The 12,605-nt window shown below is 38.4% G+C and overlaps 1 protein-coding gene across 1 annotated transcript; it reads right to left on the reverse strand.

Annotated features, from left to right (window-relative positions):
• Positions 1–9,467: 9,467 nt before the first annotated feature.
• LOC131619093 (uncharacterized) lies at positions 9,468–10,856 on the reverse strand. The gene has a single exon (XM_058890234.1). It carries the CDS (start codon positions 10,854–10,856, stop codon positions 9,468–9,470), a length of 1,389 nt encoding a protein of 462 aa, XP_058746217.1.
• Positions 10,857–12,605: the final 1,749 nt, after the last annotated feature.

Consider the following 12,605-nt stretch of genomic DNA (forward strand, 5'->3'; position numbering starts at 1 on the left):
AAGGTCGTGACTCCGTTGAGTTAGACATTGTGTGTTTGTACCTAGTGCCTGATATCAAAACAAAACTGCAAGGATCATTTACTCTCACTCCGAATGGTTTGGATGTTGAAGCTAAAGTGATAATCATCTCTTGTACATATGTGGAAGTTGCTTGGGGCTCCCGATCGAGGGATAAGCAAGACATTGTCTATCTTGAGCATTGCACCATTCGCATGCTCGAATCCTTTAAAGCACTACAAATTCTTGTGCAACTTCGTCAGAATATTTTTCCATGAGATAATCAAGAGGGTTCTGCAAAGGCATTTCTCATTCTCAAGCTGTTGCTTCATATCATGCGTCATCTCTTCCTGGAATTTTCTTCTCATAACCCTTTGCTTGTCAACAGAGATAAAAAAGAATATGGGAAACATAACGATGTAATGCAAGTGCCTTGTGCTCAGTTATGTCCCTGATGGTTGGTATTTCAGTTGGCATTATGGGTCTTCCTTACCACATATAGATCTCCTGAGTTTGATGATCATACTAGCTTCTTCCATTTATGATGGTGATTACTGTTCTAGCATCTATATTTGGGGCTCCCGACCGAGGGATAAGCAAGACGTATTCTGGTCTTGAGTATTGCATCATTTGCATTGCTCGAATCCCTAAAGTAAGGCAAAAATGCACCACTCTTGTACGCCTTTGTTGGAATATACTTCTGGGAAGTAATCTGAAGTGTGTGGAAGGAACATATGATAATGCTAAGTGGTTACCATGCTGGGGCACCTAGCCATTCAAATGAAGGTGGTAGGACATTCGAAGGCAGAATTCAAGTCCTCGTTGATCTCGGAATAACCACAATCCACTCCAAGAGGTCCTATGCACAAGTTGAAGTCTCGACGGGGTATCAAAACTGCAAAAGAGCATTCAAGAGCAATAAGTCCATACGGAGTCAAGTCTCCTCAACAATGGCATTCATTTAGTTCTTTATTGCATTCTCATTTGTAATATTTCATTGTTTATTTAAGCATTTCTAGCATGTAAAAAATTGTTAATTTTTGAATGAAAATCATAATGCATTGTTTATGTTTGTCTTGAAGTAATCCATTCGTTTTCACTCAAAAAAAAAAAAGGTTTTTGGCATTACGATACCAACTTTATTAATCTCTTGCTTAGGCAACGAGCGGAGGGAGAATGATGACAATAAAAATGCAAAATCCCTAATTGTGTGTTTTTGAATAAAATCCTGCTGATGATGTACAGGCATTGTTTCAAATCCCTAAACACCGGAGATATAAGGGAGATAGACCCTCGTTAACCCCTTTGAGCCTTGAAGGAGGAGTTTCTTGTTTTATCAGAAAAAAACCCTTATTTTTAATCCTGGGGCAGGGTAGTGTTCATTTAACTTGATCAAGTGTTCAAAACTCACAAATGGTATGCATCTAAGGATACAACAATGGTTATCCTTCAAAAGGTTGAGGAAATTTAAAACCGTGATGGTTATCCTTCACCTACCAAGAGGACAAAAAATGATGATGCCACAATGGTAATTCTTCATTAATCATGGAATGAGGCAGTTGCAATCACTTCCAACGAATCAAAGACAATGCGAGGTCACACGACTTGTTCAAATGAAAAAAAAAAGAAAGAAGAGAAAAATGAAAAAAATGAAAAAAAAGAAAGAAAAAAGGAAGAAAGAAAAATAGCAATAAAAAAGAAAAATAATGGTGAAAATAAAGCAAGAACAGAGTCGTGTGACAATGAATCAGAAGAATAAAAGGTGAGCGACTGCCATGTCCGAAAAACTCATTGATTCCTCAACCGTTTCAAAATTCCTTGTGAGGGATGGACACTCATGTTGAGTTAATTGAACTTAAGAATGGAGGACATCATGAAGGGGGTGGGTACCAAATAATTTTGAGCCTAAAAAAATCCTTTAATTCTGAAAACCGTGAACCCGGCCAAGTTACAACCCTTAAAGGTCCTAATTGAAGTAGGGTTTATTTCGAAAGCGCACTCCGATGCGATAGCGTTTAACTGACTCCCAATGAAGCGTAACATATCTATGTTGGTATTGTATGCCCGCTTTACATTCACAAGAGGTGGCCAACTCATTGCATAAAAAAAAAAAAAAAGAGCTTTAACTTCAAGACTAGCATAAACTTTGTATTAGAATTATCATTCTTAGAATTAACATTCTTTTGCATACAAAACATTTGCTTAAACATCAAAGAAGTTTCCATGATGAGAATCCATAAAGAGCTTGATCATATCAAAGTAAAAGGACTTGAGAACTCCATAGAGTAAAAATGAATCATTTCAGAAACTGATATCAAGGGGCATGTTGCTTGAAGACTCCATTGAGCATAATTAGTTGATACCTTCTTTGATTGGTTACTCTGAGGGGAGAAGTCTGAATACTCGGTTGAGTAGATGCATTTTGATTAAGTATCCTTGAGGGGAAGAGTTTGAAGACTCCACTGAATATGATAAAGTTGCTTCCATAGTTTGGTTGACTTCAAGGGAAGTAAACTTGAGGATTTTGATAAGATGTACATAATAAGGGGCAGTCACGACGAGGAATCTCTCTCGTGAGTTCAGCCTATCTGGGGCAAGCAAATCAAGGTTTGACATCTCAAATTCAACCAATCAGGGTTAATCAAGTCGAGGAATCTCTCTCTTGATTTCAATCAATCTGAAGAAGTGATGTCGAGACACCTCTCTCAGAATTCAGTCAATCTGGGGAAATCACGTCGAGATTCGAAAAATCTCTTCAAGGATCTGTTGATCAAGAGAAAGAATATTTCAAATGCTTGAATATGCTAGGGCAGAATTATCTCACGTAATTGTGGTTTAAGGATCCTTTCGAGGCAAATATCTTTGTAAATCGGATATCTTCATGAGTCAGGCGCCCTGGGGCATGATCTTTTTGGTTTGTATTGAAGAAACCGTCATTCACCTGTAAGGTGCGGTTGGTCATCACAGAATGGAGAAGTATCATAATGCCTTTCCCCAGCAAGTTACTCTCTCCCCAAGCATAGGAGTTTATTTCTCCTGAGAGTTTTATTCATTCACCAAGTATAGGAGTTTATTTCTCCTAAGAGTTTAATTTCATTCATCAAGCATAGGAGTTTATTTCTCCTAGAAAAGTCTCTCCCTGAGCATAAGAGTTTTATTTCTCCCGAGAATTCATTATCTCCCCAAGTATAGGAGTTTATTTCTCCTCGGAGTTATTCCACTCATCCCATAAGGAGTTCCTTATCCGGATTTCTCATCCCCGACTTGGTGAAAAGAGGGAATTTCCTCATGCCAAAAATTCTCCAAGCAATGGCACATGGTAAGAAGTCAGAAATTATTCTTCAAGTCAACAATCATAAGTATATCTTGCAAGTCAAAGTCCAATGTCTATTGGCACCCCCACAGAGTTCTTAACACTAAGGGAATTCTCCCTGATGTTTACCTCTCCCGAGGTCAGAGACGAAGCTCGATCGACAAGTCAGTGAAATATTCTCTAAAGGGCCCTCATTATCTCTACATATAGTAATCATTGCATTCACATTGCATCTACAAAAATGCGTAGCATTTCCATGAATATGGAGCATTACGCCATGAAAAATTCAAACATGCATCAATGCATAAGCCAGGTTTGTATATGCTTCAAAAGCACGAGGTAGTATATCCCCAACAAGGGTCTAGTTCTTACTAGTCTCCTTCTGTCAAGTCCAATGATTATTGGCATCTCTTTCCCTGAAGTCCTGTTGTTACAGGCACCCTTCAAAGTCTGGTTGTTACCGGCAAAAGTCCTATTGTTACAGGCATCCTTCGGTCAGTTCTAGTTGTTACTAGTCTGCTCCTTTAAAGTCCTATTGTTATAGGCATCCTTTGGTCAGTTCTAGTTGTTACTAGTCTGCTCCTTTAAAGTCCTATTGTTATAGGCATCCATTAGTCAGTTCTAGTTGTTACTAGTCTGCTCCTCTAAAGTCCTATTGTTATAGGCATCCTTCGGTCAGTTCTAGTTTTTACTAGTCTGTTCCTTTAAAGTCCTGTGGTTACAGGCATCCTTTGGTTAGTTCTGATTGTTATTAGTCCTTTCCTTCAAAGTCTGGTTGTTACCAGCAAAAGTCCTGTTGTTACAGGCATCCTTTGGTCAGTTCTAGTTGTTACTAGTCTGTTCCTTTAAAGTCCTGTTGTTACAGGCATCCTTTGGTTAGGTCTGGTTGTTATTGGTCCTTTCCTTCAAAGTCTGGTTGTTACCAGCAAAAGTCCTGTGGTTACAGGCATCCCTTGGTCGAGTCTAGTGGTTACTAGCCCTTTCCTTCAAAGTCCTGTAGTGACAGGCATCCTTCGGTTAGGTCTGATTGTTATTAGTCCTTTCCTCCAAAGTCCGGTTGTTATCGGCAAAGGTCCAGTAGTTGACTGGCGTTTCTTGTTTATGTCAAGCGTTTGATAGTATCCCTTGTTTGGAGTCAATAGTAACTGATGTCCTCATTTGAAATCACAATTACAAGTATCTCTTCAGAGTTTTACTCCAGAGCGCAAATTTTGATGGTACTGTTGGGTATTCAATCCACTTACACCTCAAATGTCCAGAACTGGTATTGTTCGTACATTCAGGTTCAAGAAGATTGAATAGGGGCAGCTGTTGCACCCCAAAATTTGCCCACATATTTATTTCTAACTGGCTTAAACTTCTCATTTCATATGCATCATCTTTCCACTAGGGCATTAACATAACTCATGCATTCATTAATCAAAGTTTTTGCATTGGTTTGAGACGTACATATCAAATAAGCTTGGATCATCTGGTTCTCCTTCGAAGCATGGGTTGTGGAAGTAGATTTTTGATATGGTCATTCATCATGAACTTCTGTCTTCTCAAGCTACAAGACTATTCTCATCGAAGTATTTATGAGCATTGAACTGTAAAATTAGAGTTTATTTCCCTATTTCTTGTGGCGATCAAAGGGTCTTTTTGAGTGTAGGTTTTGGGCTTCATGTCATTATGCTTACAATAATCATCAGATGAATTAAGGATCTATCTAGATTTCCTTATCATTAATTCGAAGGTCAAACTCACTCGGTCACTTGGGATTGCATACAAGAATCAAAGTTATGTGGAACTTCGTGAATCATTTCAAGTGCGGGGCATTTTTTCTTCAGAATTTTTGGCTGTGAAATCACAATTAAAACTAAAGTGGAAACACAAGGAGGGAGAAGGAATTAAAATCTCAATTTTGGGTAAGAGAAAACGTAACATGCTATGAGTAACCACCCATTTACAAGTTTCAAGAACCATATGTATATATATCATATCACTTTACAAGGAGAATCATCTACATGCTCAATGTTCCCTTCCAATCCAATTCAATACAAAAAAGAGGAAAAAGTCTCATTACAAAGTCAATTAGTTACATTTCTATACTAAACTTCAAGCATATTCTTTCTCCCCAATCTTCAAGCTTCATAGTTTAGCCCATCTCTGTGTCGTTCCAAATACACCATGAGCCGTGCGATTACACTAGTTGCGTCTCCGCACCAATACACTCGCTGCAGCCTATCTTTTGACTTGACAAGTTCCAAAACCTATCCAAACAACATGTAAATTGAGTCATAAAACAAGTGCAGTCAATATAAACCAAAACCAGCATTCAAATACATTCACTAATAACCAGTCCCACATCATGTATCTGTACCTAAATCAGAATCTTCAATATAATCTTAGCTATGCGCACATCTTCACCATACGGTTCGCTCACAGTTTCGTAACATCCAAGCCACATACTTCAGACTTCGACACCATGCCAATACCTTCTAGAAAACCTGTGCCAATTCAAATCAAGCTAGCTTATGTTAATTCTGACACAATCAAATACACCGTCCCACATTCAGAACAAAGCTACAATAAATTCTACATTATCCAGAAAATAAATCCAGCTTACCACCCAAAACCCGCAAAATAAAACCGGAGCTGCCATCAAACATTCACAGACTTGCAGCACCTCAAAAACAGACCTGCAACATTAAATCATCATCGTTATCTTACCAATCCACAACAAATTCAGCCAGTTCAAAAACGGATCAAATTCGCAAAACCAACGCCCATTCTAATAATCATACAATCCCATTCATATAAGTATACAGTCAGCAGCAATTCCTAAAAGAAAAACTGAATCCAATAACCTAGCACTAACCGAAAACCAAACATGTCCTAACTGTTACTAACAGTTTATAACTAATTCAGTTACTAACTCAATCGGTCCCTAACTGAATCAATCTCTACCCTCCACCTCATAATAGAAATTAGTTATTCCTAACAACCTAACCGATTCATAACTGTCAAAACCATTTGTAACTAACTTTTTTCTAACAGCTAACAGTTTTCAACCACCTAGCTAATAGATCCCATAACTGAATCAAAACAAAAAAAAATCAGTTACAGAAGGAGAAGGATTCAACAGAAATATCAAAGGGGAAAACTAACCTTCAAAATCGCTTCTCTCCACCTCTATAAATCAGAACCTTATTCCTCAATTCAGCCTCTCCGCAATTCACACACATCTTTATCAGTCCCCACCATTTTGCTCTGCATCTTCTTCTTCTCTTCACAATTCATTCATCTCCATCCTCACTTCAACCATTCTTCATTGCTCCATTCATCACCATCAACACTTCATACCACAGAGCTACACACCAATGCTCTCTCCATCCTTCAATTCTCAGAACAATCCCTCTTGAGCTTCTTCACACCTCAAATCACCAGAATCTTCTCTAACCAATCTTCAATCTCACCATTTTTCACACCTTCAAGCCTCTCCATAACCAACAAGAATCAGTAACAAACTTCATCTTCTCCAATCTTCACCACCAATTCTTCAACCTCCATAATCTTCAATCTGAATCTTCATCATCTCTATATCTTCATCATCGTCAATCTTCCTCTCTAAACTCAGAATCATCTTTCTCCTTAGATTCTCCATCGCATCTCAGAACCTTCATCTTCAACCAACCTCTCGTCAACCTTCAATCTTCTTATTCGCTCCGTCGCCTTCATCAAGTAGACAACGAACTTCATCATCACCTGCAACTTGTTTCATCAATCATCACAATCATCGAGTACAGTAATAACAACAACTCAGAACTGAAGCGCAAGGAACAAAAAGAAGACGGAGGAAAAGGAATAACGCAAGTGTTAATAGACTTACCTGAAGAACGCGAAGTTCATTTGCCGGTTTTTCGTGTCATCAGTATTGAAGATTCGTGGTGAGAGAGATCGATTCGGAGAAGGGTGGACGGAGTTGAATCGGAGAGGAGTTGAATTTGAGCAGAAACGAGTCGTCGAGCTAAGCGAAGAGATGACGAATCGGGCGAGAGGAAGGCAAGGTAGTGAATGCGTTGTTCATCGGTTGTTCGCGATGGCGGAGGACGAGAGTTGATCGGAGAAGAAGAAGCAACATCGCGCCGCCGTCTTCGTTCACGGGTGAGGGAGAAGATATGTTGAGAAGTCCAATCGTCACATTGTAAGTAAACCCTAAGCCCCTTTGTATTATTTATTTTATTTTTAATTGTTATTAATTGATTAAATTGCGACTGATAATGTATGGATTAAGGGAATTAATAACTGATAATTGATTAGGTTAATTAGAATTAATTGTGATTGATTGGATTAATGGAGAAATTGAATAAGAAATTATTTAGTTTGAATCAAAATCAGTATTGGGCCATACGAATCACTTTTCACACCCCCCGTAGGCCCATAGTTTTCTTCTAGCAATAACAAAATCTGAAAGAACCTAGTCAAAGCCATTGGGCCGAAATCCACTCTACACCACCCTGAGCCCAATCACGCCACTTTTTGGCATAGAAAATCTGAAACAGAAATATGTTGTTGAGCCACTCCCTTTGGGCCTGTGCGCTGACTACTGAGTCACACCCTGATTCAGCTTACACCCCCTGCCTGCATGTTTTCCTCATTAGACTTTAGGTTTTTTTAACATAGTTTTCTCTTAGTTTTTCTTAGTAATAATAGAGTAAATAATCACCATTTTGTTAGATTTTTTTTAGAATTTTGTTGACAATAAAAACCTCATAAAAAATACTAGTTTAGGCTTATTAGAATTTAGGTCTTTAGGCTCGAATTAGAATTCCCTTTAACATATAAAAAACCCATAAAAATAATAGTATATTTTAGGTTAATTCTTGAATCACTTCTTTTATTTCTTTTGTACTATTTCCATGTCATTTTTGTGTAATTGTCATGTGATTTTTGTTACTTGTTTTTGGTCATATTTTTGGCCTACTTTGTTAATACCATTTTAATGCTCCTTTTAGAATTTAGTCACCATGTTAACTTTAGAATTAGAATTAGAATAACAATAGGTTAGAAAATAGGTTAGTCCCCCTTGTTCATCCTTTCTTTTTCTTTTCAACATTAAAACACTAATAAATAAAGATCCGAATCACATTAAGAAAGTGATAGAGAAATGAGTGGGATTCATTCCCTAATCTGTTTCTCAATCACTTAGTGGCATAGAAATGAGTGGGATTTATTCCCTAATCTGTTTCTCGGTCACTACTTAATGGGAGAGAACTGAGTGGGATTCATTCCCTAATCTGTTTCTCAAACATTAATTAATGGGATAGAAATGAGTGGGATTCATTCCCTAATCTGTTTCTTGAACATTATATAATGGGATAGAAGTGAGTGGGATTCATTCCCTAATCTGCTTCTCGATCATTATACATTTTATGTGATTCGAATTGCAAAGTAAATTCCCTTAAAAAATACCCAACCAAAAAAATTCAAAACACTTAATAAAGGCTCGAATTAAAACAAAGTGACGAAGTGGTGCGAAACCTTGTATTGGGTTTTGTTCATCATGTAGTTACATAAAAAACACAAACCCAAGTTCACTCTTTTGCCTTGTTAGGCGCTTAAGAACAAGTTAAGTCCTTTCCAAAACTAGGCGTATAAGTCTCCAAAGGTCGAGCATCGTGGATTGTGACCTTAACCGCTGTTCAACTAAAAAACACAAAACAAATGGAAACTATGGAGCCGAACTACGGTTGCTCTGATTCCTTGTAAGGGATACGTAGGCATTGGGTCGCGGGGCCTAAGCGAGCACACTTGTAAATAATTCCTTCTTTTCCCCGTATTTCTTTTGCATTCATTCGCATTTAGGTTTAGACATAGATACACCCTTTAGATAGAAACAAACATAGGTGGATACCATCGAGTACGATGGGCGTGAGGGGTGCTAACACCTTCCCCTCGCGTAACCGACTCCCGTGCCCTGTTCTCTGGTCGAAAGACCTTGTTCTTGTTCTGAGTTAGGTTTTCTGATATTCCTTTCCCGCGATGGGATAAATATATTAGTGGCGACTCTGATCTATTTTTCGCGGTAGCGACAAGATGCAATGCAAATTTTATTTGCATTAGCATATATACACAAAAATTGTTATGAAATTTAATTATTGTGTAATAGACTTAGTTACTTACCAGGAGATATAGAGTCTCTTTGCCTTACCGCTTCTGTCAATCCAAAGTGGTCCACACCCATCTTATATTTCGCTAAGTCTCCATGGATGGCATCAACAACTTTAGCATTTGCAGAAAGCTTGTTAATGCATGCATAAAGGCCATCCAACAACGTAGCGTCATTCTCAATCATTGGATTGGTATAAAAGTACTTCGGATTTAGATAATACCCAACTGCGTGAAACGGATGATGAAGTTGAATACTCCATCTTCTATCAACAATATCAATGATGTCTTTGTACTTGTTTTCATTGTTGTTGAAGTTTCTTTGAATAAACTCTTTGGCTTCCAACATTGCATGATAGATGCTACCCATTGCCGGCCTTTTTTCATTATCAACAAGCCTAAGCACTTTTACAAGAGGTCCCATAGCTTTAAGAGTGTACACAATATCCTCCCAAAATGATACTTGAAGTACAATAGCAGCCGCCTTCTTTCCTTTCACCTCCTTACTTGCATTCAAGTTCAACCATTCTTCAGAAGTGAACATGGTTCTAATTTTTGCCTTTAGAATGTGCAATTTGTGCAAAGTAAGAAAGTTTGTGGCAAACCTAGTGACTCCACTTCTAACCAACTCACTTTCTAACTTCTCCCTCATTAAATTTAAAACCAAAGAATGGTTGTAAATGAAGCCCACGAGTGTCATTCCTTTTTGTATAACCTTCTTGACTTTAGGAATTTTTCCGATGTCTTCTAGCATCAAGTCTAGACAATGAGCAGCACATGGAGTCCAAAATATTTTTGGTCTTGATACTTGAATATGTCTACCAGCCAAGACATAATTGCTTCCATTATCAGTAACTAACTGCACAACATTACTTTCACCAATCTCTTCAACAAAGTTATCCAAAAATTGAAATAACTTTTGTCCAGTTTTCATGTCGGCAGAAGCATCAACACTTTTAACAAACATTGTTCCTGCAGGAGAATTAACCGAAAAGTTTATCAATGTTCTTCCCTTTGTATCGGTCCAACCATCAGACATTATGGAACACCCATACTTTTCTTGTTCTTTCTTATTAGTACTCAACATCTCATGTGTAAGTCTCAACTCATCTTGAAGCAAAGGAACTCGCAACTCATGGTAGCTTGGAGGCTTCAAATGTGCACCATACATACCAATTGCTTCAACCATCAATTTGAAACTCTTTGATTTTGCAACATTGAAAGCAATTCCATTCCGATAAAAGAAACTGGCTATGTATTGACAACAACTCGCTCTTGCCTTCTTATCACAAGCATCATTCAAGCTTGTTTGCTTTCCTTTTTTCAAATTTTCCTCCGATTTCCTATAGTAAATTACATCCAACGACCCTTTTGTATTCTTCTTGGCAGTTGGCATACTCCCTTCTTCAGCCAGCCTTTTCCCACTTCGGATCCTAGATATCTCTAGCAGTCGTGAAGTCTCATCATCATCTTCACGGACTTCACCTGAAATAGATTTTTTGGCAGCCAATTTCTTATCTTCATGCTCTTGTAAAATCAACTTAACGTCTTCCGGTGTTTAAGTGCAAGCCTTCACATTTCCTTTTATTCCTAATTGATGTTGCTTAGCTCTTGAAATTCCTCCAGTCGACGTTTCGTCACAAAAATCACAAGTAACCCTCCTCCTATTATTCAAGTCTTTCAAATGATTAAATTTCCAGCCTATATCACCACCGACTGGTTTGTGTATCTAAGCAGCCGAAGAAGCCACAGATGGAATATCGGATGATGATGGTTGAGTAGAACTATTTGGAGGATTAGTTGTCATAGCTGTTATGCAGAACAGAACAAATAAATAATAGAACAACATCAATATTATGATGGAATGGAACTGAAGGAACATTGAACCATTATGAGACAGAACCATTACGAAGAAAGAATAAACAGAACCATTAAGAAGAATATGCTCTATTAAGAACTATTATGAAGAAAGAAGAGCAGAAGAACCGATGATGAACAAAGAGGAGCCGAAGGAAGAAGTTCAGAAAAGAAGAAGGAAACATACCTGAAGAGGAGTCTCCACACGAAGAAGGAAGAGCAGACGGAAGTGTGGAGAAGATGAAGAAGAAACGTGAAGAGGAACGATGCTTGAGAGAGAGTGAGAGAGAGTGAGAGAGAGAGAGAGAGAGAGAGAGAGAGAGAGAGAGAATACTTGAGAGAGAGAAGAGTCGTTGTGAAACGGCTAGTTTTAGGCTTAGGAACATGTAAAATACGTGTAAAATATTGAGGTTTTGGGCCGACCCGGGTCTAAGTAAAGTGAAACGCGGCGCTTTTGGACCGCTCCCGAATCGGACACGTCAGTTGAACCGACCGCTACTCCCAATCGCGTTGCACAGGTATGCTCTGAAGCGGCTGCACCAAATTTTCCGCGCCGCGATATCGGCCGCGTCAGCCGCTTTTGACAACATAGTTATGCAGAAAGTTCTCCTTCAACTCACTGCAAAAACTAAATAACCTTCAAACAACACCATATCACCACCGTGAAACTAACCTCCCAAAAATTCATACAACACCAAAAAACTCAAAAAGAAGAGAAAACTCTTCCTTTCAAACGACACTAAACCGAACATACACGCCAAGCTAAATCATCCCAGCCAAAATCAGGACCTCTCTCTGAACTGAAAGATTCACACTAAATGATTCAGCACAAAAAAAACGTGTCCTCAACGAACTCACTGAACTCACTCAAAATATCCAAAACGATAACCCACTCAACAGCCACAACTTCAAATACGTACAGAAAAAGAAGAAAATCACATAACCACAACAACAACAAGCAGTAGCAACAGAAGTTCAAAAGCCAGAAGAAGACGAAGAGAAAGATAAACATACCCGACTCCTCAACGAACTCGCAGATTCTGCATCAGAGCGGAATAGAAGGGAAGTCAAAAGCGAAGAAATCGGACATGCGTGGATCTTCACCTCGTTAACGTACGAGTGGGTAACTCGGTTCATTTTCTATTGCGATTTTCCATAATGCATTGCTGGTTCAGATGATTGTTGTTGATTCCTCTTTGTTTGGAATGCGTTTTCCTTTTCATTGTTGTTACATTGTTCATGTTCTTATGCGCTAGCAGAACTCCTATGTTCAAAACTTTACTAAATG

Source organism: Vicia villosa, linkage group LG7 (genome assembly GCF_029867415.1).
Source record: "Vicia villosa cultivar HV-30 ecotype Madison, WI linkage group LG7, Vvil1.0, whole genome shotgun sequence".
NCBI lineage: Eukaryota > Viridiplantae > Streptophyta > Magnoliopsida > Fabales > Fabaceae > Vicia > Vicia villosa.